This window comes from Sminthopsis crassicaudata, chromosome 2 (genome assembly GCF_048593235.1).
Source record: "Sminthopsis crassicaudata isolate SCR6 chromosome 2, ASM4859323v1, whole genome shotgun sequence".
NCBI lineage: Eukaryota > Metazoa > Chordata > Mammalia > Dasyuromorphia > Dasyuridae > Sminthopsis > Sminthopsis crassicaudata.
In genome coordinates, this window is record NC_133618.1 from 254,722,283 (window position 1) to 254,743,717 (window position 21,435).

The following is a 21,435-nucleotide window of genomic DNA, read 5'->3' on the forward strand; positions in this document are numbered from 1 at the left end:
ACAAATGATAAAATGCTTATTTATAACATAAAGTGCAGAATTATTACATTCCAGTACTTTGTATTCTTTGGACATAATCTCCTGGCCTGCACCTTTTTACTGTAAAAATATTTTAGACCTGAGGTTCACCTAAAGGATTATTAAGTCCTCAGCTCTAACTGCCATTTCATGAGGGACTGCTCACTTGATTCCTGACACAATTTACTATTTGGATATCTCCTTGTCAGCAACCTTGCTCAAGTATTCATTCATCCCATTTCTCCTGCTTCCTACTTTCCCCTTTGAAATGTAAATTCCTTATTTCCCCAATATTTAGCACTATTTCACCTTCTGTTTTTACCCTCCCCCATTCTCTCCCCTCAAAGATTTACTTTTACATCATGTAGAATAGAACTAATAGACTAGATTATCCTCAAATTGAAGGTGCTCACATTGTAGGAAACAAAATTTTAATGATTCCTTTGCCATTCTGCCTTCCATTCTACCACTTCAGTATATCATAAAGGTTTTTCTGTGGTTTCCAAATGTTTTATTTTATCTTCTCTCTCCAGGCCTTTGAGTCATTATTATAGCCTCCTCTTAGGAAGCTAACAACTAGGAAATGTTCTATAATACTCTTAGCCACTAGAATCAGAAGTATTATCTTAATTCTGAAATATAGAAAGGGATTACATTTTACAGTCAATGGTTGCGGTAAAGTAAAGTAGTACTGATTATATGTTTATATAAGAAGTGCAATGATTTGAGTGCATAGTAATATATTTAGACATAGTAAGGAGGTGTATGTAGTAGTGTATATATTTAATAAATACTTGATAAAAATGAAAATATGCCTTAATTACTAACTACCCTTTGTATAATTGAGCCCTATTTGAATGATAATGTAAATGTACTGTTATATTCAGTACTAGGCCAGATTGTCATGTACCTCTAACAAAAAGGTTCCTTTTACCAAAGGATGGGCTATGAAGATTTCAGTAGTACCCTAAAATATTATCATGGTATGTGCTTCAAAGAAGTAGAGGTTCCAGTATACTAAAACATATACTCACACATGAATACTTTTCCTCAAGTTTTTACAATCTATACCAAGAAAATGAAAGAGGTACTCCAGGATTGGAGAAGGACATATGTCTTCATTTTTAAAAAATTGTTAAGAAAAGGGTCTCTGCCAACTATGAGCAAATGTCAGTTCCTCGGAAAATCCTAGAAAGTAATGAACTTATAGAAAAAGAAGCATGTTGATGAAAGATCCATATGAATAAGACTTGCCAGATTTACTGCATTTCATTTTTGGACATAATTGCTACAGTGGTAGATCAAGGCAAATAAGATCTACTTTACTCAAGTCTTTGATAAAATCTCTTGTGCTAATCTTATGAGAGGAAATGGAAATAAAAACCACATGAGCTAGCTGATTTGGGTGTTTTGGAGGATTTGGAATGAGTTGAATGATTTGGGGGGGGGGGGGATCAACTTAGAAGTAAGTCCAGTGGTGTTCTAGGATCTGTGCTTGGTCTTGTGCTGTTTGGTGTTTTTATCATTGATAGAAGCATGAATGATGTGCTTTTTAAATATGCATATGACTCAATTGTGAGACAGCTGATATACTGAATGATGGGATTCAAAAGATCTTAATGGAATAGAGTATTGGCCAAATCTAAGAGGATGAAATTTAATAGGGACATATATATAAAGACTCACTTGGATTCAAAAAATCATTTTCTTAAGTCCAAAGTAGGAAAGTGGTTATGGCCAAATTTAGTCTGAAAGTAAATCAAACTGTTTGTGGAATAAAATCTTCAGTTCTTGATGGCCATGTAAGGCAAAAGATGAAGAGGGGAAAATGATGTAAAGAAAAACAAATAAAATAGAATATTTTGGAATATAGTTGATTCTCCTCATTTGAGCCCTTTGAACAAAAGCCAGAGGGCTACTTATAGGGCATATAATAGAAAGACTCTTTTTTTTTCACATATAGTTTGGACTGGAGTCATTGACTGTTGTGTCTTATGTACCTAATCTAGTCCACTGGTCCATTACTTTATTTCTTAGCCAGTATCAAATGATTTTCATAACTGCTTCTTTATCATATAATTTTTATCTGGTACAGCTATTAATTTCTTTGATATTTTGACCTTTTGTTCTTTCAGATGACTTTTTGTTTTTGTTTTGTTTTTTAGCTCTCTGGTACTGAATAGTTTAATTTATATAGAATTGTCATTTTTATTCTATTAGGTTGACCTACACATGAGCAATTAATATTTTTCCAATTCTAGATCTAACTTTATTTGTGTATGTTGTATTGTAATTGTGTTCATATAGTTTCTGGGGTTTTTTGGGCAGGTAGACTCCCAAATATTTTAGATTGTCTAGAGCTATTTTTAAATGGGACTTCTGTCTCTTGCTACTGAGCTTTATTGGTAACATATAGAAATGCTGATGATTTATATGGGCTTATTTTATATCCTGCAACTTTGCTAAAAGTTGATAATCATGTGATTTCTGTTAGTTTTATATATTGTAGAAAGTACTAAGAAAAATCTAGGAAAATTTTTTTTTTTTGGCCAACAGGGTAATGGATCAGGGAACTCATTGCTTAGATAATAAATAAAGCCTTACAGCATTCAGACCTGGAAAGGGCCTCAGAAACACTTAAGTCCAATGCACTCATTTTACATATGAAGACACCGAGGCTTTGGGAGGTGAACAACTTGCCCAGATTCATAGGTATTAAATATCTAAGATTCAATTTGGACCCAAGTCCTCATACATCAAGAGTACAGAGCACTGTACTCAATGGTCTTTTGTTGAACAGATAAACCTTGAGGGTTGGAGAGCCTCTGTGGATTTTTTGTCTATGACCTAGTAGACATCTTTTGTATGAGTTAAATTTAGCAAAAGGAACTAGTGCAGAAGGGTCAGTCACAATTGAAGTTACTATTTAACTGACTAAGATCAAGTAGGAGAAAGTGCCATAAGTAGAAAGCTTTGGCATAGCAGTGGTGTGTAAAACCAATTCACATCTTTGACTGGGTAACATGAGCATCTGAATCTTTCAAATTTGAACTGTTTTCTTTTGTTAGTTTTAAAACTTTGCTCCTCTTACTTGGCAGCTATATATTTGATCTGTTTGCTGAAGCCCACATAACCTTTCAGACCAAGTCTTCCCTCCTGGAATCACTGGAGCAGATCATACAATTTATGGCAGGACGTAAGTGGTTCACCCAGCTTGCAACTTTTTAGATTCAAATTTGTCTCATTCTGTTACATTTAATAGGTTTTCCCCACTTCCTAATTAGAGGTCGTACTCATTAGAGGAAGAGACAGTGGTTTTTTAAACTAAGATGGATTCTTTGTATTTAGCCAATATCAACATGGGGAGTGTAACTTAAGGAGTTCTGCAATCAAATAATGGGATGAGTAGCAGTCTACTTACTCACTGCCAGTGCTTTGGTGGCTATTAACTGCAGTCCTTCTAGCTTTATAGTTTGCCAAGAATCATTTTCAAAATGAATTGTAATTGCCCTGTAATATAACTTAGGGTAAATTATTTTGTTTATAGAGATCAAGTTAACTATTTTATCCCTTGTGACGTTGACATTGAAGAATTAGCATTTTTAAATATTTGAGTTACACTGGATTTGTAAAATCGGTATTTTTATTAGCATTATTTTACAGTAGGCTCTCAGCAGAATTCATAGCTAGAATTATGTGCTTTGTAAGGATAAGCCCACATCAATGCCACATCCATTTTTTAATCCAAAGGAGATAAAATGGTTCTCTTGTACAGCTTCATGTATTTATTCTTCTAAAAACAATTGAGGTGCTTTTTCATTAACAAATTCTGCATTAATTATTTAGTTCAAAAAGAAACCTCAAGTGTCTCTAATAATGCTGACTACCAAAGTAAGCTAGAGATACTAATATTGTCTATAATCTAGTTGAGATTTTATGGGCCTGTGGAGCAGTGTGGTCATTTAAAGTAGCTTTTTTGATCTCTACAGTTGTACTCTGCCTTTTGGACAGTTCTTACCCGGAGACCATTGAGAGAGACAAGATATTAGTATTGTATGATTTTGTTCTAGATGTCAATTTAAATTTATATGAGATGAACTTACTACAATTTTTACCTTATTCATAGGTACTGGAATATTTAACAACACAGCAGGCTTACAAAAGCTGGTGGATATCATTCAGGTAAATGATTTAAAAAATCAGTCCCCATCTTTTATATTTCTTTGTCCATAAGAAGAACAATGATAGGACAGTAAGAGGCTTTCCCACTTCAAAAACTAAAAATGGTACTATCCAAAAGCATTACTGGATTGATATACACCAAAAGAAGACTTGTTAGCAGAAGCTGTTGGGTGGAAATCAAAGACATCAAATTGAGACATTGGCTTGAAATCTTGTTGTACGTAGGATCTCAGTAATAGATCATAGTTTTAGAGCTGGAATGGATCATCCTCCAGTCCAGCCTTTTCATTTTATAGATGAGGTCTGGAAGGGCTAAGTCACTTGTGCAGGGTCACTTTTCTAGTAAATGTCTGTGATAAGCACACTCTGGTTTTCCTGTGAGGTCAATAAGTACATAAAGCACTTAGCAAACCTTTAACACATCATATATAGATGATGTTATTGTTGCTGTTTAATGTTAACTGTTATTATTATTAGTGTTGCCATTTGTACCATTACCATTAGCCTGTGAGGTTGTTTGTTTTTCTATCAAATTTTGGAAATGACCACAAAGATTTTCTGAATGAGTCAGGCAAAGATTCTCATCAAAAGCAGATAATTCCAGAAAAAAATAGAACTATTTGATAATCACATATTTTATGTTCTTATTCAGGTGGATTACTCAAACAAACTTTTACTCATTTAACAATTTCTTCTTATTGGTTTGCTGTAATTGTCTTATATTCTTCATAGAAACTCCAGAGTTTGAAACCACTTTCGATTCTGTACTTCTTTAGTTTCTTGTCCTACGTATTACACCATTAATTTTTTCTGAATTTAAAGTGCATTACTGTGATGTGTTCCTTTCTCATCACCACCAGATGGAGCTCGGAGTTCTTATGAAGTCTAATTTTTATTTAAAGAAAAAAAAGGGACATAGAAGAAGTGAAAGAATATGCCAGATAACTGGATTCACTAAGGATTTGCTATTTCTTGGAAAGAGTTTTTCTCATCTCTATAGCATGATGTTATAGTAAATCACATAATTGAAATGGATGGTCATTGAGTAGATCAAACATTCTGGTTTGTTCACATTTTTCCATTATCAGTGTTCAACAAGAAAAGCATGTATTTGTTCCATTGTTTATTTGTGTTTTAGGAATCCCTTTGTTTCATAGTGATCTTTTCAACAAAGCATTTACATGGAATTAAGACAGACCATATGGTAGCTCTTCCTTCTTCTGCCAATTGTTCAGAGATGCTGTCATTATTGTTTGAGAACTTATCTAGGTGTGATGTGCAAGTTTATTAAATCAGTTTAGTTTATTTCAGGTTTTTTTTAGTTGGATGAAACCCTAGGTGTCATCCTAGAAATCTGCCACAGGTAGACATTTAGTAAATTATTGGAAGTTATTGGAAGAATGCAAGTAACCTGAACAGAAATTATTTTAAAAATTTTTTTAGCTTTTTGGATATATTGGCAAAATAGCTTGGCTCTTTGTAATTGTATTTTCTTTATGTAAGGAACTTGAAATCCTGTTGTTTTTTCTTTACACCTACATCATTAAATGGAATGCCTGTGTCTTATTCATGCTAAGCCAGTCACCAAACCTGTAGTAGAATGTTTACCTACAACTTGTAATCTAATTGCTTATCCTATAGCTTGTTAGTTATTTTGGTGATCAGTCAGAAACATTGCTCAGCCCAGCAGGATTTTAATAAAGCTAGAACTTCCCCAAATCATGTATACAACTCAATAATCATTTCTTGGACTTAACTGTATATCTGTTATGCTAAGACATTTATTATGAAATCCATTAATATGCCTACTTTTAAGAATAATAATATATAACATGGCTTTTGACTTGGAAGTTTTTATAATCTGGTTGAAGAAAGACACACATAAACAATTAGATAGTAGTCTAAAACAGGCTTAGGAGATGGCAGATAGGTAGGATAGGTGGTAAAGGCTATAAATATAGATAGCTGGAATTGTTTAGGAAAGCTTTCAAGGACAAAGTGGAACCTGAACTTGACTTTGAAGGATGGTGTCTGTGAAGGATCATGGAATTGGAAAAAACCTATGGGTATATAAAACTGGACCACTATGGGTGTGTAAAATTGGACTACTAGAAAAAAAACTAAGGGAAAAGCTCTTTCCTTCATTGCCATTACACATTTATATTACACAGGTTCTGTTTTAAAATTTTTAATTATTTTCACTTAAAAATATTTTTTCTTTTCTTCTCACACCCTTTCTCCTAACTGAAAGAGAAAAAAAACCCAAAAACCTTGAGGCAAATATGCATAATTAAATTAAGCAAATTCCTGTATTGGTCATATCCAAAAATATTTGCCTCATTCTACACCCTAAGGCCATCACTTCTCTGTTAGGTAACATGTTTCATTATGATTTCTAAAAAAGGTGATAATTATAGAATAGAGGAATTAAGCCAAAAACCCAGTTCCAATGCTATGAAATGAATTGATAGGAGTAGAATTGGCTGGACTTTAGGCTGAATCTAGAGTATGTGAAGTTGCTTAATTTTTGGCACATTCTACAAAAAAATTTTGGCAGGACCCAAAATTAACTACATTTGGTCTGGGTTTCCTCTCTTATCTTATCTCTCTTTCTGGAGGCAAGGACCCTCTCTAGTACTCACCAAGGGAATGGCTAGACTATCATTACTTTTATAAAAATTTTAACCAGTATCCTTTGTAGATATCAGTAGTCTCTTTGTTTTGTTTTGTCCTAAGTCAGCATGACAAAATTTCAAGGGACTATATATGTTTATTAGGTATTTTTCTCTAAGTACTGGGGCAGTGTAATTAGATTGATCCTCATTTAGTGTTCTCTCTTTCATTGTTAGTGATTCTTAGAAACAAATAGTAGCACTAGTACTCTTGATGTATTATTCTGTTTTTCTACCTCAAATTGGGAAAACGTCATTGCTGTACAAGGTCTCTTGTTAGTCTTACATGTTTACCTACTCTGAAGTTATATATAGCAAAGATTTCTTTGTTTTAATACCATTTCTTTTTTTTTTTAAATTAAATCTTTTTATTTTTTCAAAACATATGTATGGATAATTATTCAATATTAACTCTTGCAAAATCTTATGTTCCAATTTTCTTCCCTTCCCCCCACCCCTTTCCTTAGATGACAGATAGTCCATTATATGTTAAACATGGTAGAAATATATGTTCACAATTCTACCAACAATGTTATCAGTGTCCCAGTTTTCCCACATCCCCTTCAACATTTGTCATTATCTTTCCCTGTCATTCTAGCCAATCTGAGAGGTATATAGTAGTATCTCAGAGTTGTCTTAATTTGCATTTCTCTGATCAATAATAATTTAGAACACCTTTTCATATGATTAGAAATGGTTTTAATTTCTTCATTTGGAAATTGTCTGTTCTTATCCTTTGACAATTTATCAATTGGAGAATGGCTTGAATTCTTATAAATTTGAGTCAATTCTCTATATATTTTAGAAATGAGGCCTTTATAAGAACCCTTGAATGTAAAAATGTTTTCTCAGTTTACTCAGTACCATTTCTTGAGAAAGGGAGGGAAACAAATCTATTTGAATGAAATAAGGTTTTGCTTTCCTAATGTTTCCAAATTCTTTACAAGAATACCTCTTCTTCATTTTCTGATCACTTCTAAGGATTGTTGTATTTTTTACCAGATTGATAATAGATAATAAGAAAATAAGTCTTTGGAAGCATAGAGGTAATAATTGTTCTCTTCTTTTTCATGTGTGATCCTGAATAGGGGTCAGAAGTCCTTTAGAATCACTGCCCAGAAAAAAATTACAAACTCTTACCTTGCTGTGACTTTGGCTTGTGGAATTTAGTGCCCTGTGGTCTAAGGCAGTACTAACATGTTTCTTTTTAGCCTGAACTTAAGAGCAGAAATAAGATGTTCCTTGTAGATAGTGAAGTGATTCCCCAGAAATTCACAGGAATCATGCATGTACAGTTGAAAGAGACTGTCTTTTTTTAACCTTCTGCTATTACAAAACCATGGAGGACTAGAGAGAGGAAGTGATTTAGAAAGATTTAGAGCTGGAAGTAACCTCAAAGAGCATGTACTCTAATTAGCTCCCTTTTTTACAGGAAGAAATGAGGCTTAGGGAGGTCAAATGAGTTGTCCCAGAGTTTATAGTTCATGGCATATTTGAACTGCATCCTGCTCTCTCTCAGCAAAGATGATACAGAATTGCCTCAAGTTTGGGAAGTGTTTCCTCTAATGTCATCTGTAACCCACAGTGTATCTATCAGTTTGCCTCATTTGTTTTGTATATCCTTGGACTCCTGCCTCTCACTGTCCCCTGATCAGGTGATAACGAGACAACAGGTAAATGTCTGAGCATGCTTTGAATACTCAAATTGGAAAGCCTTTTAGAAGAAGTATGATCATCTATTCACTTCGCTTTTCAATGTCTCTCTTTTTGTATTTCTGCTACCTTACATCACTTCTGGGTTCAGATAAGATAATGTACAGAATCCCCTTTGTAAATCCTGAAGCACTGTATAAACATGAAGTCGTGAAAGGAGAAATAAATGTAGCATTTGGTCAATGTTCAGTAAAATGCTTATTGTATGTTGAATGGAATTTCCAGTTGTCTTCATTTTGGAAAGAATTGGGCATCTACAGATTTGCCACTCTCACATGGTGGATTTTTTGTTTATTATTATCCCCCTTATTAGACATAATAAGACTGTATACTATTTCCTGAAGGAAATTTAAAATTAAAATGAAGTTTTAAAAATTTATTGGAACCCCATCCACTGTCACCATTAGGAAATGGCCTGAAAGATAGTAAGTGGTTTTTCTCTTCATTGGGATGGGAGAGAGGGGAGAGAGATTTATAGAAAGTTTATTGAATGAATATCTGGTAAAGAGAGCCCTTAAAATTTGAGTCTATCCAGTAATCAACATAGTATTCTGATCTGAGTTTTTTTCAGACTGATTTCTTTTCCTAACTTACTGTTATCAGTTGCATTCACCATTCTTCCAGTCACTTAGGTTCAAATCTTTGGATTCATCTTTAACTTTTCTCTTTCTTTCCTTGCTTGTGTTATATTTGTTACTAGTGTTTGTCGGTTCTTCCTTCAAAGTATCTGTCACATATGCTCCTTCTTTTCTACTCCTACTGTAGCTTCATGCCCTGGATATGTCAAGAAGTTTCTGTTTATTTCCCTAAAATGCCATTTTCATCATTTTCTTTTTTTTTCTTTTCCTTGATTTAAAATTTTATTTTTCCCCAATTACATGTAAAACAAATTTTTAAACTTGTTTTTATTTTTTTATTTTTTATTTTTTTTATTCATTTTTCCAAATTATCCCCTCCCTCCCTCCACTCCCTCCCCCCGATGGCAGGTAATCCCATACATTTTACATGTTACACTTGTTTTTAAAACTTGAAGTTCCGGATTCTCTTTCTTCCTTTCTCCCTCCTTGTCATTGAAAAAATACATATGAAATTATTCAAGACATTTCCAAAAAAGTTATGTTGTGAAAGAAAACATAAATCTCCTCCCCCCCCCAAAAAAAAAAAAACAACCTGGAAAATAAAAAAAAATTTTAAAGTATGCTTCAGTCTGTATTCTGACACACTAAATTATTTCTCTGAGTATGGATAGCATTTTTCATCACAAGTTCTTCAGAGAAAGTGTCTTAGATCATTGTATTGCTGAAAAAGTCATTCACAGTTTATCATCTCATAACATTGTTATAACTTTGTACAAATGACTTTCATTTTGCATGAGCTCATGGAGGACTTTTGAGGTTTTTCTGACATTTTCTGCTCATCATTTCTTTTGTTTTTTATTTTATTTTATTTTTCCAAATACACCCCTGCAAAACCTTGTGTTTCAAATTTTTCTTCCTCTTTCCCCTACTCCCCTCTCCTAGACAGCAAGCAATTCAATATAGATTAAACACATATAATTCTTCTAAACATAATGTCCATATCAGTCATGCTGTGCAAGAAAAATCAGATTTAAAAAAGACACAAGAAGAAATACAATCAAGCAAAACAAACAACATGCTTTGATCCACATTCTCTCTCAATGCAGGTAGCTCTTTCCATTACAAGTCTATTTAAATTGCCTTGAATAACTTCATTGTTGAAAAGAGCCAAGTCCATCACAGTTGATCATCATATAATCTTGTTATTGCTTACAATGTTTTCTTGGTTCTGCTCACTTCACTCATCATCAGTTCATGTAATTCTTTCCAGGCTTTTCTTAAATCAGTTTGCTCATCATTTCTTATAGAACAATAATAGTTCATTACATTCATATAACAAGATTTATTCAGCCATTCCCCAACTGAAAGGCAACCAGGCAATTTCCATTTCTTGGCTGCTACAGACATTTTTGCACATATGGATCCTTTTCCCTTTTTTATAATTTCTTTGGGACACAGGCCCAGTAGAGACTGCTAGATCAAAGAGTATGAGTATGCACAGTTTGATAGCCTTTTGGGCATAGTTTCATATTGTTCTTCAGAACAATTAGGTTATTTCACAACTCCACCAACAATATATTAGTATATCAGTTTTCCCACATCCCTTCCAACATTTATCATTTATATTTCCTGTCATCCTAGCTAGTCCAAAAGATACCTCAGAGTTGTCTTAATTTGCATTTTTCTAATCATAGCAATTTAGAGCATTTTTTCATAATATTAGAAATAGCTTAAATTCAAGATTTAAATTAAATTTAGGGATTTAAATTTCTTTTTAAAATTATCTGTTCATATCCTTTAAACATTTATCAATTGGGGAATGGCTTATTAGAAATGAGGTCTTGTAAAACAAAATTTTCCAGCTTTCTGCTTTTCTTCTGATCTTGGATGCATGGGTTTTGTTTTTGCAAAAAGTTTTTAATTTAATGTATTTAATGTTACCCATTTTGCATTTCATAATGTTGTCCAGTTCTTTTTTGGCCAAAAATGTAGTTCTCCTAATTTTCTTATAGTATCATCCTTTATGTCTAAATCATGAACCCATTTTGACCTTATCTTGGTATAGGATGTTGTACAGTCATTTTAAATGTATTTCCATATGAGTCATATTGGAGAAGATAAATCAAAGCAAAAAGGAAAAATCACGAGAAAGAAAACAAAACAAAAAGAAAAAAAATTGACAATAGTACTCTTTAATCCATGTTCAATCTCCAGTTTTCTCTTTGGAAGTAGATTGCATTTTCCATTCAAAGTTTATTGGAATTGTCGTGGACAATTGAATTGCTGAGAAGAGTTAAGTCTATCACACTTGATCATCATACAATATTGCTTATCACTATGTACAATGTTGCCCCTCCATATGAGGAGATATTTAAGGAGATAAGGGGATGTTTAGCCTGGGAAAGACTTTGAGGAGGGAAAAGATGGGATCTAATCACTATCTTCAATATTTGAAAGATTATCCCATGAAGAGGGATTAGACTTGTAACCCAAAAGGGGAGAACCAGGTACAAGTGGCAGAAAATGTAGAGACTGGTTTAGACTCTAAGAAAAGTATCCAGAAATAAAATGGGCTGCTTGTGAAGGAAGAAGAGTGGGAGCAGCTACGTGGTTCTGTGGATAGAGTACTATCAGTGAAGTCATGAGGTCCTGAGTTCAAATGTGACTTCAGACACTTAACTAGCTGTATGATCCCAAATGCCTCAGCAAAAAAAGAAAGGAAGAAAAGTGGTCCTTTTTTCTGGATCTCTACAAGTAAAGGTGGACAACTACTTGTCAGCCATGTTGTTACAAATTAGATTAGATAGTCTCTGAGGTCAAAGTGTTAGATTTGGTGTCTTATAAAAACATTTGTATTTTCATAGTGTTGAGTATAGGAAGCCCACTCTGAGTCCCCAGGATCAGTTTTTGCCAGCAGGTCTCTTCTAGGCAATCAGCCACTTTTTTTGAAAAGTTTCATAGGACAGAACAAGCATTTTCTAATTTTATTTCCTTATTAAGATCTAGTATTTGGCAGCCATACTGGAAATAATATTGTTTAGTATTATTTGTTTGCATGTTACCAACACAACCTTTTTTTTTTTTTTTTTTTTTTTTTGAGGAGCCATAAATTTTGACACTGAACAACTTTGGGGAGTTTTATACTCAAAGACAACTGCTGTGCTGTTGCAATAATGATGGAGACTCTTGGAGCTATCCTAAGCTTATTTAAACAAGAGAAATTATAAATGATACCAGTGATATATGCTATGAAGATATGAATTGGTGCATCTCCCTTGTCTTTTGGGTTAACTAATAGGTTATTTTGTACCCTAATAGCTGGCAGCCTATTAAAGCAAAGTTTTTATTTTAAGGTAGAAAAAAAGAGTTCAATACAAACAAGTGTGGGGAGGGGAGGTGGGAAGAGAAAAATCTCTTTGAATTGCATAAATTTTCTTGTGCTGTTCCATCCCTCAGTTTTGTACTCGTCACATTGAGAAAAATGGAACTTTTCTACCAGAAAAAGACTGCTATAGAAACTCTGGAAAGTTGTGTCTGTAGATTATGATGGGCTATGCTATTCATACTGGTTATTGAGAGAATATTGAATGCATTCCAGATTTCTCTCTGCCTTATTTTCTGCCATGCCAGGGTCTATGTCAAGACTAGAGCTCTCCTTTTCTCTGAATCACTGGACATCAAGGAAATGATACTCATAATTGTGGGTTCTATAGAGAAAAGATATTATATAAGGATTTTGTGAGAGAAAGAAAGTTCTTGGAGGAGGGAAAAAGAGACAGAGCCAGAACAATTGATTATTTGATTGTTTACATGCTTATTTCTGGATTTTGTTATTTTTATAGTTTGTTCCATCTTGTGTTTTTGTCTTCCAGATTGTTTTTAGTATTGACCGTCCAGAAGGTGTAGCCAACCCCATTATGGGGCATACAGTTTCAAAATATTATAAGGTAAGAGGTCTTTATGTTGAGAATTTGCTTATGGGATAATAAAGGTTTTTTGGTTTTTGTTTTTAATTATTATAGCTTTTTATTTACAAGATATATGCATGGGTAATTTTTCAGCATTGACAATTGCAAGACCTTTTGTTCCAATTTTTCCCCTCCTTCCTTCCACCCCTCCCCCAGATGGCAGGTAGACTAATACATGTTAAATATGTTAAAGTATATGTTACATACAATATTTGTATACAGGGATAATAGGGTTTTATAAATTGTGGCTTACCCATCTTCAGGAAGACGGAACCCATTTGAGTATTCGGAAATGTTATTACAGCTGGCCATACTGAAATTTCTTTTTGGCACACCTCTTAAAGATACCGTAGGAAGAGTCCAAATCAAAGGTGGATGGGTTCAGTATACATGATACTTTGGATGCTCTGGATTACTGGTAGAAATAATAGCAAAAGCAAGATAATTACATAAATATGTATACATATATTAGATTTAACATATATTTTTACCATGTTTAACATATATTAGATTACTTGCCATCTAGGAGAGAGGATGGGAGGAAGGGGAGGGGAAATTAGAACACAAGGTTTTGCAAGAGTCAATGTTGAAAAATTACCCATGCATATGGTTTGAAAATAAAAAGCTTTAATATAAAAAAATAGAAAAAATTCATTGTTTATAATTTCTGTAATAACCCATGGAACAATGTTGTGTTTATTTTAAATTTTATTTTAATAGGTACACATTCATTTGGACACTAGTAATAGAAAAAAGACCCAAAGGACAGATGTTTGGAGCGCTCCTGTGGCCAAAAAACAAGGTACATAGGGGTTTCTGAGATATCAATTTAGTTTACTATTTTGTTGCTTTTATGTTCATTATTTGTAAGGCTTTTATTAGTCAGTTCTTGGTTATATGCATGTATTACTAATGTTGTTTTGGGGAAAATATTTCATAAAGTGCTATTTAAATGAAGATTATTACTGTTGTTTCTTGGTGAATTGTCCATGGCAAATGTTTAATCCTATACAGCGTCCCCATTATCATAAAAGTTGGAAAGTCTTAGACCTGGATGAAGGTTCAGAGCTCATCTAATTTTAAAAAAAAATTTTTTTTTTCCTCAATAATAGTTTATTTTTCCAAGTACATGGAAAGATAGTTTTCAGTATTCATTTCTGTAAGATTTTGTATTTCAGATTTTTTGTTCCTCCCTCCTTTATCTTTCCCAAGACAGCAAGTAATCTGATTTAGGTTTTGCATATATTATCATTGTAAACATATTTCCATATTTGTCATGTTGTGGAAGAAAAATAAGGCAAAAGGGGAAAAAATCCCAAGAAAGAAAATAGCAAGCAAATAAAAATGTCTCCACAGTACTCTCTCTGGGTGCAGATGGCATTTTCTCTTGGAATTGTCTTGGATTATCACATTGCTGACAAGATCTTGGTCCCTAATATTTGATCATCACATAATCTTCTTGTTATTGTGTATGTTTTCCTGGTTCTACTTACCTCACTCAGCATCTGTTCATGTCAGTCTTTCCAGACTTTTCTGAAATCAGTCTGCCCATTATTTCTTATAGAACAATAGTTTTCCCTTATATTCATATACCATAACTTTATTTTTTATTAATTTTTTTTTTTTTTTTGGTGAGGCATTTGGGATTAAGTGACTTGCCCAGAGTTACGCAGCTACTAAGAAACAGAGCAGGAGTAAAACCCAGGCCTCCTAATTCCCCACCCAGTGTTTTTCCCACAGCTCTACACTCTAGCTCATATTCCCTTGAAGTCTTTGATTTTATAAGCTGAAGATTTCTAATCTTGGTCTGGCATCTTATGGTAGCTCTACCACTTCCTCAGCTCTGTTGCTTCTCTCTGTGACTCCTTTACCATCATGTCTCATGTGCTTTTGTTTTTCTGTCCATACCTTCAAATTCCAAACCTCTCTCATGTTTTCACAATGAATCAGGGCATTTCAGGTCTAGTCCAAGAAGCAGTTCAGAATGAGGAAAGTTGTCTGGAGCAGACCTAGAAAATCAAGTGTGTGGTGTAACGAAGGGGCAAGTATCAGTTGTCCCCAGGACACAATCTTATAAGAACTGCTGCATCCAGGATGGGTCTGGAAGCAATTGTAACCCCTAGGTAAGGAAAGGCTCCTATCTCAGGTGGAAAGATCCAGCATGCATGATTGAGAAGGGCATCAGTCTGATTAATGCTTCATGACTGCAGAAGAGCTGGCTTAGCTTATCTGGCTTTGTTTCAAATGATTTCCATTGGCTTTTGAAATATTTTCCTTTTTCAGTAATTCTCTCTAGGATTAGCCACTCCCTTTGGTGTACTTATAGGAAGTGATTTAATTCTTTTGGTCTTCATAAGAATCTGCACGTGTGAGCTTATCCAAGAAGAAAGAGCCTAGGGCCAGAAGTGGGAGAAAAGGGAGACAACAAAATGAGGTGGGCATTCCAAAGTGATGGTGTCTGTGCTTTGTCAAAAGGAAAGTAGCCAACAAATTTTTTTTCCTCATGGGACATGTTTTCAGGTTTAGAGATCTATGCTTTACCATATCCATACTTTCATTGCTAGGTTTCTGGGTTCTTTTATATTTGTCCTTTGCTTTGCCTCAAACCTATCCTTGTCTGTCTTTGTCTTCTAGTCCACCTGACCAGCAATCACCTCTAGAATGACCTGCTAATCTCAACTTGAGGAACCCTCAGTAATGAGAAGCTCACTACTATCTGAGGTGTCACATTTCACCTCAAGAGAACCATATATATGTTCATTTTGTTTTACATTGAACTGAAATCTGCCTCTGAAACTGAGGTTAAAAAAAAAAGTAGGGCAGTAGGCTCTCTTTCTTCAAATGCTTAAAAATATCTATCACATCACTTATCCTATTCTAGCCTTCCTCCCTTTTCCTCTTGAGAGGTATCCTCCATAAATTAAAAATTCCCAGTTCCTTTAACTTGTCTTCATGTGGTCTGCTTTTGTGTTTCCTTATTATTCAAATGAGTATTCATTTTCTCATTATTATCCTTGTATTTCCTCACTATTGTGTTTCCTTATTCCTACCGATTCTGGACAATTAGCATTGTCAGTCCTAACAAATGGGACCCAGACAAAAAACACATAATCCCAGATGAGTTCTTTCCAGGGCAGTGACATTAAGATTGTAACCTCCCTCTTTCTGAATTCTTTTTGTTGAATAGAGTATGACTTCACATTGACAAACTTTTCAGAAGTTAAAGGTTAGGGACAGCTAGGGGGCTCAGTAGATAAATCACCAATCCTGAATTCAGGAAGACCTCAGGTTCAGATCTTACCATAGACACTTAGTTCTGTAACCCTGGGCAAACCACTTAATTCTGATTGTGCCTCTCTTTCCCTATTCCCCCCCTCCAAAAAAAAAAAAGTTAAAGGTTACATCATAGACCCAAATTGTATGACCATCTTTAGATACCTGGGATGCATGTATTTTCAAATCAAAATATTTAGAATATATATAGGAGGTCCTGTTATCTAAGAAGTCTGATATAAGCAGTGAGGTTTCTTCACCTCCTGAAAGTCAATTGAACAAAATGAAAAGCAGCCTATAAATTGATCTTTTAAAAAACAGTTTATGTGTCTTGACCCAAGTCGAGAGAGAGAAAGAGAAAGAAAATGAGAATGAGAATGAAGGATTTGGAGGTCTAGTGAAGATACTTGTTTTAAAAAAACAAGATTAAAACTCAAGAGAGCCTAAGTTTTCTTTTTTCAATTTTCTCTTTTATCAGAGTGGTTGGAGTATGTCCTTGGCATTTTAGCCTTAGTTATAGCTATATGTTTGAGTTCTTCTTTTATAAATTCGAACGTTCAGAATTTCTTAAAAGTTAAGTCAGGAAGAGGTTGTAGCCTTGGCCATAATTTTGTTTCATAAATATATCCGTATTTCCCAGCTGTTGTCTGTTCTTAATTTATATTAACTTATTGTTTCAGCTTTCACAGTTCTTGCTATTATTAAGAGTATGTGCAAGACAAATTGCACATTTCTAGGAATTGGACTAATCTTGTATATAAACTAGTGTCATTATTTATTTCTTACCATGTAATAAATGACTTCATAAAAATACTTTTGATTTTCCCAGTTTCTAGAAGAGGAATGGAATCTGATAATTTTGCGCCCTTTGCTTTGCTAGAAGTCTTACAAGTGCTATCTGTAAATGAAATTGTGCATGATCAATGAGAGAGAATGAGGTGACTGTTCCGTCACTATGTTCAGTACTATGTACTATGTCACTATTTTCTTTGGAATACAGAGACAGAATAGTTTCTACTCTCACTTCTGAAACATTTGGATTTCTTCTGGAATTCCAAACTCAGAATTTATCCTCAAATTTTGTTACTGTCCAAACAGAATTAATGTAATATGTACCATCTCTTGGTTATTGTGGCTTTTGTGGATTGGATTAAATAGTCAGTCTGCCTGTGGGATAGAATGTTGAATATTTGGATTATTCCTTCCCTTGTCAGTTTCTTATGCTTGAACTTCCTATAGTTATATATTCCTTATTTTCTCTCTACCAAAAGTATATGTAATCTGAACTGATATGACATCAAGATAGGATGTGACCTAATAGAAGTTTCTATTTTTCTATTCCCTGATTATATTTAAGTATTCTTTTATGTATTTTTAATATGAATATAGGAAGTAGCAGTGAATGAATGAGAAGAAATGAAAATTACAATAGGATAATCATAAAGTTTACAAGTAATTTAATTGAAAGTTACTAGATAGTTAATTACATGATCTTTAGGCATGTTGCTACTCACACATGAGCTTATTTCATATATTCATATATTAATTAGCCCCATCAATACAGAAAAATCCTTATCAAGATCATAGGGTTAGCTATTCTTCTCTGACCCCATAGATTCACCATAGTAATAGTCTTTTAAAAGTATGTCATTTTTTAATTGCAGGAAAGATATTGAGTTATTGGTGTTTCAGTCCAGGATTTAGCATGCAGGAGTTAATTCAACAGGAAGTACGGACCATCATCCTCACCAGTGGGACTCTAGCTCCAATTTCCTCCTTCACTATGGAGATGCAAATGTGAGTATTTTTTCTTAGCACCATGGTTGTGAAGTTAGAACTTCCTTTAAAAATATCTAGCATTGGTGACTGAGGGATAGAAGTATCAATATATATTTAGAAAGATAAATGGTAAATGCTCATTAGAGAAGGAGGTATAGGATAAAGAAATAGATTCACCTGCTAATTGTCCAAATCTATGACCAGTTTTAAAGATTGGATGACAAAGGTGTGAAATTGTAAAGAAAAGGCCAAGATATTGCCTTCAGGGATGGGGAGAATTCTTTTGGTAGTTTTTATGCACGGGACACTTTAGGATCTTTCTTGTCATTTCCAATTTCCTTCCCTTTCACCCATTCAGGCTGCTTGGAGACTTCTGTTGAGTTTAGTAAGGATCTGAAGGTAGACTTTTAGACTTTTTTTTAGCTACCTGTCTACCTCTTCACTAGTCTGTATTTAGATTTAAAGCCTATATCTCAGGATTCCCTTAGAAACTATGGAGTTTTTTTCCCTTTCTTCATTTAAATGTTGAACATCTTAACTTAAAAAAAAAAAAACTCACAATAATAATTTTTTTTGTTCACATGATTACAGAAATAAAGAATTTGAAGGAATCTCAATGGCTAACCAGTCCAATCCATACTCCAAAGGAATCCCTAGTACAAACTAGTCGTCTAGTCTTTGCTTGAAGACTACTAATGATGCCTTTTGTTTGTTTTGCTTTTTTATAATTATTGTCTTTAATTTTCATATTACATACTTTTCAAACTATATCCCTCCCTCTTCCCTAAAATAGCTAGTCATATAACATAGAAAAGATTTTTTAAAAAAGAAAATAAAAACAATTTAGCAAGACCTGTCAACTTACTTGAAAATATATGCAGTATTTCTCCCCCTGCAAAGAAAGGAAGGATAGATACCTTTTGTTTTTATATTTGTATTTCCAAATATCTCATCCTTTCTCCTTTCTTCCAGCTTAAAATCTTTTCTTGCTTTTCTCTCAAAACAATCATCACTTTCCAGTACATGGCATTGCACTGTGACTATGCTCAGGACTCAGCATCATTCTTAAACCTGTATCTTCTACCTCCCACTGCAGAAATTTCCACTGTGGATGAATAATTGAAGCCATGTTAAAGTGACCACATCCTTTTGTAGCAATTCAGTATTATGTCATAATTTTATTATTGTTGTTGTTTCCTTTTCCTGCTTTCAGTCCCTTTCCTGTTTGTTTGGAGAATCCTCATGTTATTGATAAACACCAGATCTGGGTCGGGATTGTCCCTAAAGGCCCTGATGGTGTCTTTTTGAGTTCTGCATATGATAAAAGGTAAGAGAACTCTTCAGCTTATATGGGTCTCTTATCAGGAAATGAGTGATATGGTTGGAACTAGTATAAATATATGAAAATAAAATTTTAAGTTTTGATAATAGCACAGAAATATAAAAAGATGTAGAAGTTAAAAACATGTAATGACTCATATTGCAAAAGATAGGAGTGTTTGGGATCTATGAGGTTATCATCCTCTTCAATAAAAAAAACAAATCTCATTTATAAAGGTCCTGGGAGTGGAGTTAAGTGAAACAGCTTTTTTTAAATGCTTACTTTCTGCTGGGCACTCTGCTTAGTGCTGAAGATAAAACAGAAATTACAAAAATGAGATGGTCTCCCTCTTCAAGGAATTTGCATTCTAGTAGTGGTGAGACAACACATACAAGGGAGTACTAACCAAGATAGGAGCCACATGGAGGAGGATGTAGCCTCCAGGGGTCTGGAGGCTTCATGCCATACTAGGATTGGAAGGAGAAGAGCAACTAAATGATATCTACAATAGCTTTCCAATTGGACATTCGTTGGAAACTGTTCAGTATGTATATTTTGGAAAACAAGACAAGATACTTTTTTACTTGTATTTTCATTTTCAGATGCTAAGTTGTTTCCATCATATTGTCATCTTTTTTGTTTTTAATTGTTCAAACATTAAATTTTATTATAGAACATCAGTGAGCTTCTGGCTTCAATATTGTGCATATTAACTACCATGGCACAGCACACATACACATAAAAACATTTTCCATTTTCATGCACAAATGTGAAGCTGATACAGTTTATAATATATAATTTAATCAATGTCCTTTACAATGCTTAATATTCATTTTGACATCAAAATCAACATATTGTCATCTTGATATCACATTGTTGGCATCTGGCACTCTCAGACTCTGCTCTTTGTGCATTGTGTGGTAAACAGATTATCCCCCTAAACTTCTCCTGACCCCACCCCCCTACCAGGGAATTTGTAGACTGGAGGCTAATCTCATAGAACTGAGTCATTACTTTTAGGAAATTCCCTGGCTCTAATTATGATACCATTAGGTCTTGTCATGAATTAAGTAATTTAAGCCAGATTGGTAGAAATCAAGTCAAGTTGATTACAATATGTAAAAGAATTTAAGACCATGAACAAGCAGCAAAACAATAAGTAAGTTGTCCCTGATTCTAGAGTCGTGTGTTTCCCTTTCCTTTTCTCATTTTCTTGCTCATGCAAAGCAGGCCTCCTCACTGTTACACTCATCTGGGTCACTCCTGTTTTATGTGTCATATGTTGACTATTTCTCACCTGAAGCTTTTAAAATGAGAAAACCTTAAGTTAGGCAGTGTGAGGCAAGCCTACTAGTGAGCAAGAGACGATGACTAAGAGACTTATGATTATTTCCTTTCTCTTTATACCTGAAAGTTATCCTTCTCTTTGCTTAGGTGTGTACTATGGGAGTAAGCTAAATCTAACTCAGAGGAGTACTAGAAAAGTCAGACTATATCTCCTCCCAATAGAGCATTAGCTTCCTACTATCAAAAAGTTAGGGCCAATACTTTTGGGAAGAAGAGCTATGAATTAGTAATTCAAGATGCTTTAAAGCACATTTCTTTGGCACAGAGAGAGGATTAGCAGAGGGTCCAGATAAACCACAATAAATGATACTAAATACAATTTTTTTTATTCTCTAGGTTTTCTGAAGAATGTTTGTCTTCTTTAGGAAAAACTATAGGTAAGAAGTATGAAATTGGTGGTTGAAACAACATGTAGTAATTGAATACCCATTTGATAGAAAGCTGCTTACCAAGAGATATTTAAGGAATATATTAAAAAATCAATACAACTCCAAACTTTAGGAAGCTTAAAATCTAGTTAAGAATAGAGACTGTACCTTTTGTTTTATTACTTAAGGAAAATTTCCCTCTAATAATATGTATTG

General features: G+C 34.0%; 1 protein-coding gene across 4 annotated transcripts in view; it reads left to right on the forward strand.

The window, feature by feature from the left end:
• Nucleotides 1-21,435, forward strand: part of RTEL1 (regulator of telomere elongation helicase 1) — a 99,467-nt gene that overhangs the window by 45,303 nt on the left and 32,729 nt on the right. For all 4 annotated transcript variants that reach the window (XM_074288866.1, XM_074288869.1, XM_074288868.1 and 1 more), the window contains exons 13-19: nucleotides 3,117-3,214; nucleotides 4,145-4,200; nucleotides 13,036-13,110; nucleotides 13,852-13,933; nucleotides 18,069-18,201; nucleotides 19,397-19,510; nucleotides 21,188-21,228. In XM_074288866.1, the coding sequence (XP_074144967.1) occupies nucleotides 3,117-3,214; nucleotides 4,145-4,200; nucleotides 13,036-13,110; nucleotides 13,852-13,933; nucleotides 18,069-18,201; nucleotides 19,397-19,510; nucleotides 21,188-21,228 (599 nt within the window). The remainder of the gene's footprint in view (nucleotides 1-3,116; nucleotides 3,215-4,144; nucleotides 4,201-13,035; nucleotides 13,111-13,851; nucleotides 13,934-18,068; nucleotides 18,202-19,396; nucleotides 19,511-21,187; nucleotides 21,229-21,435) is intronic.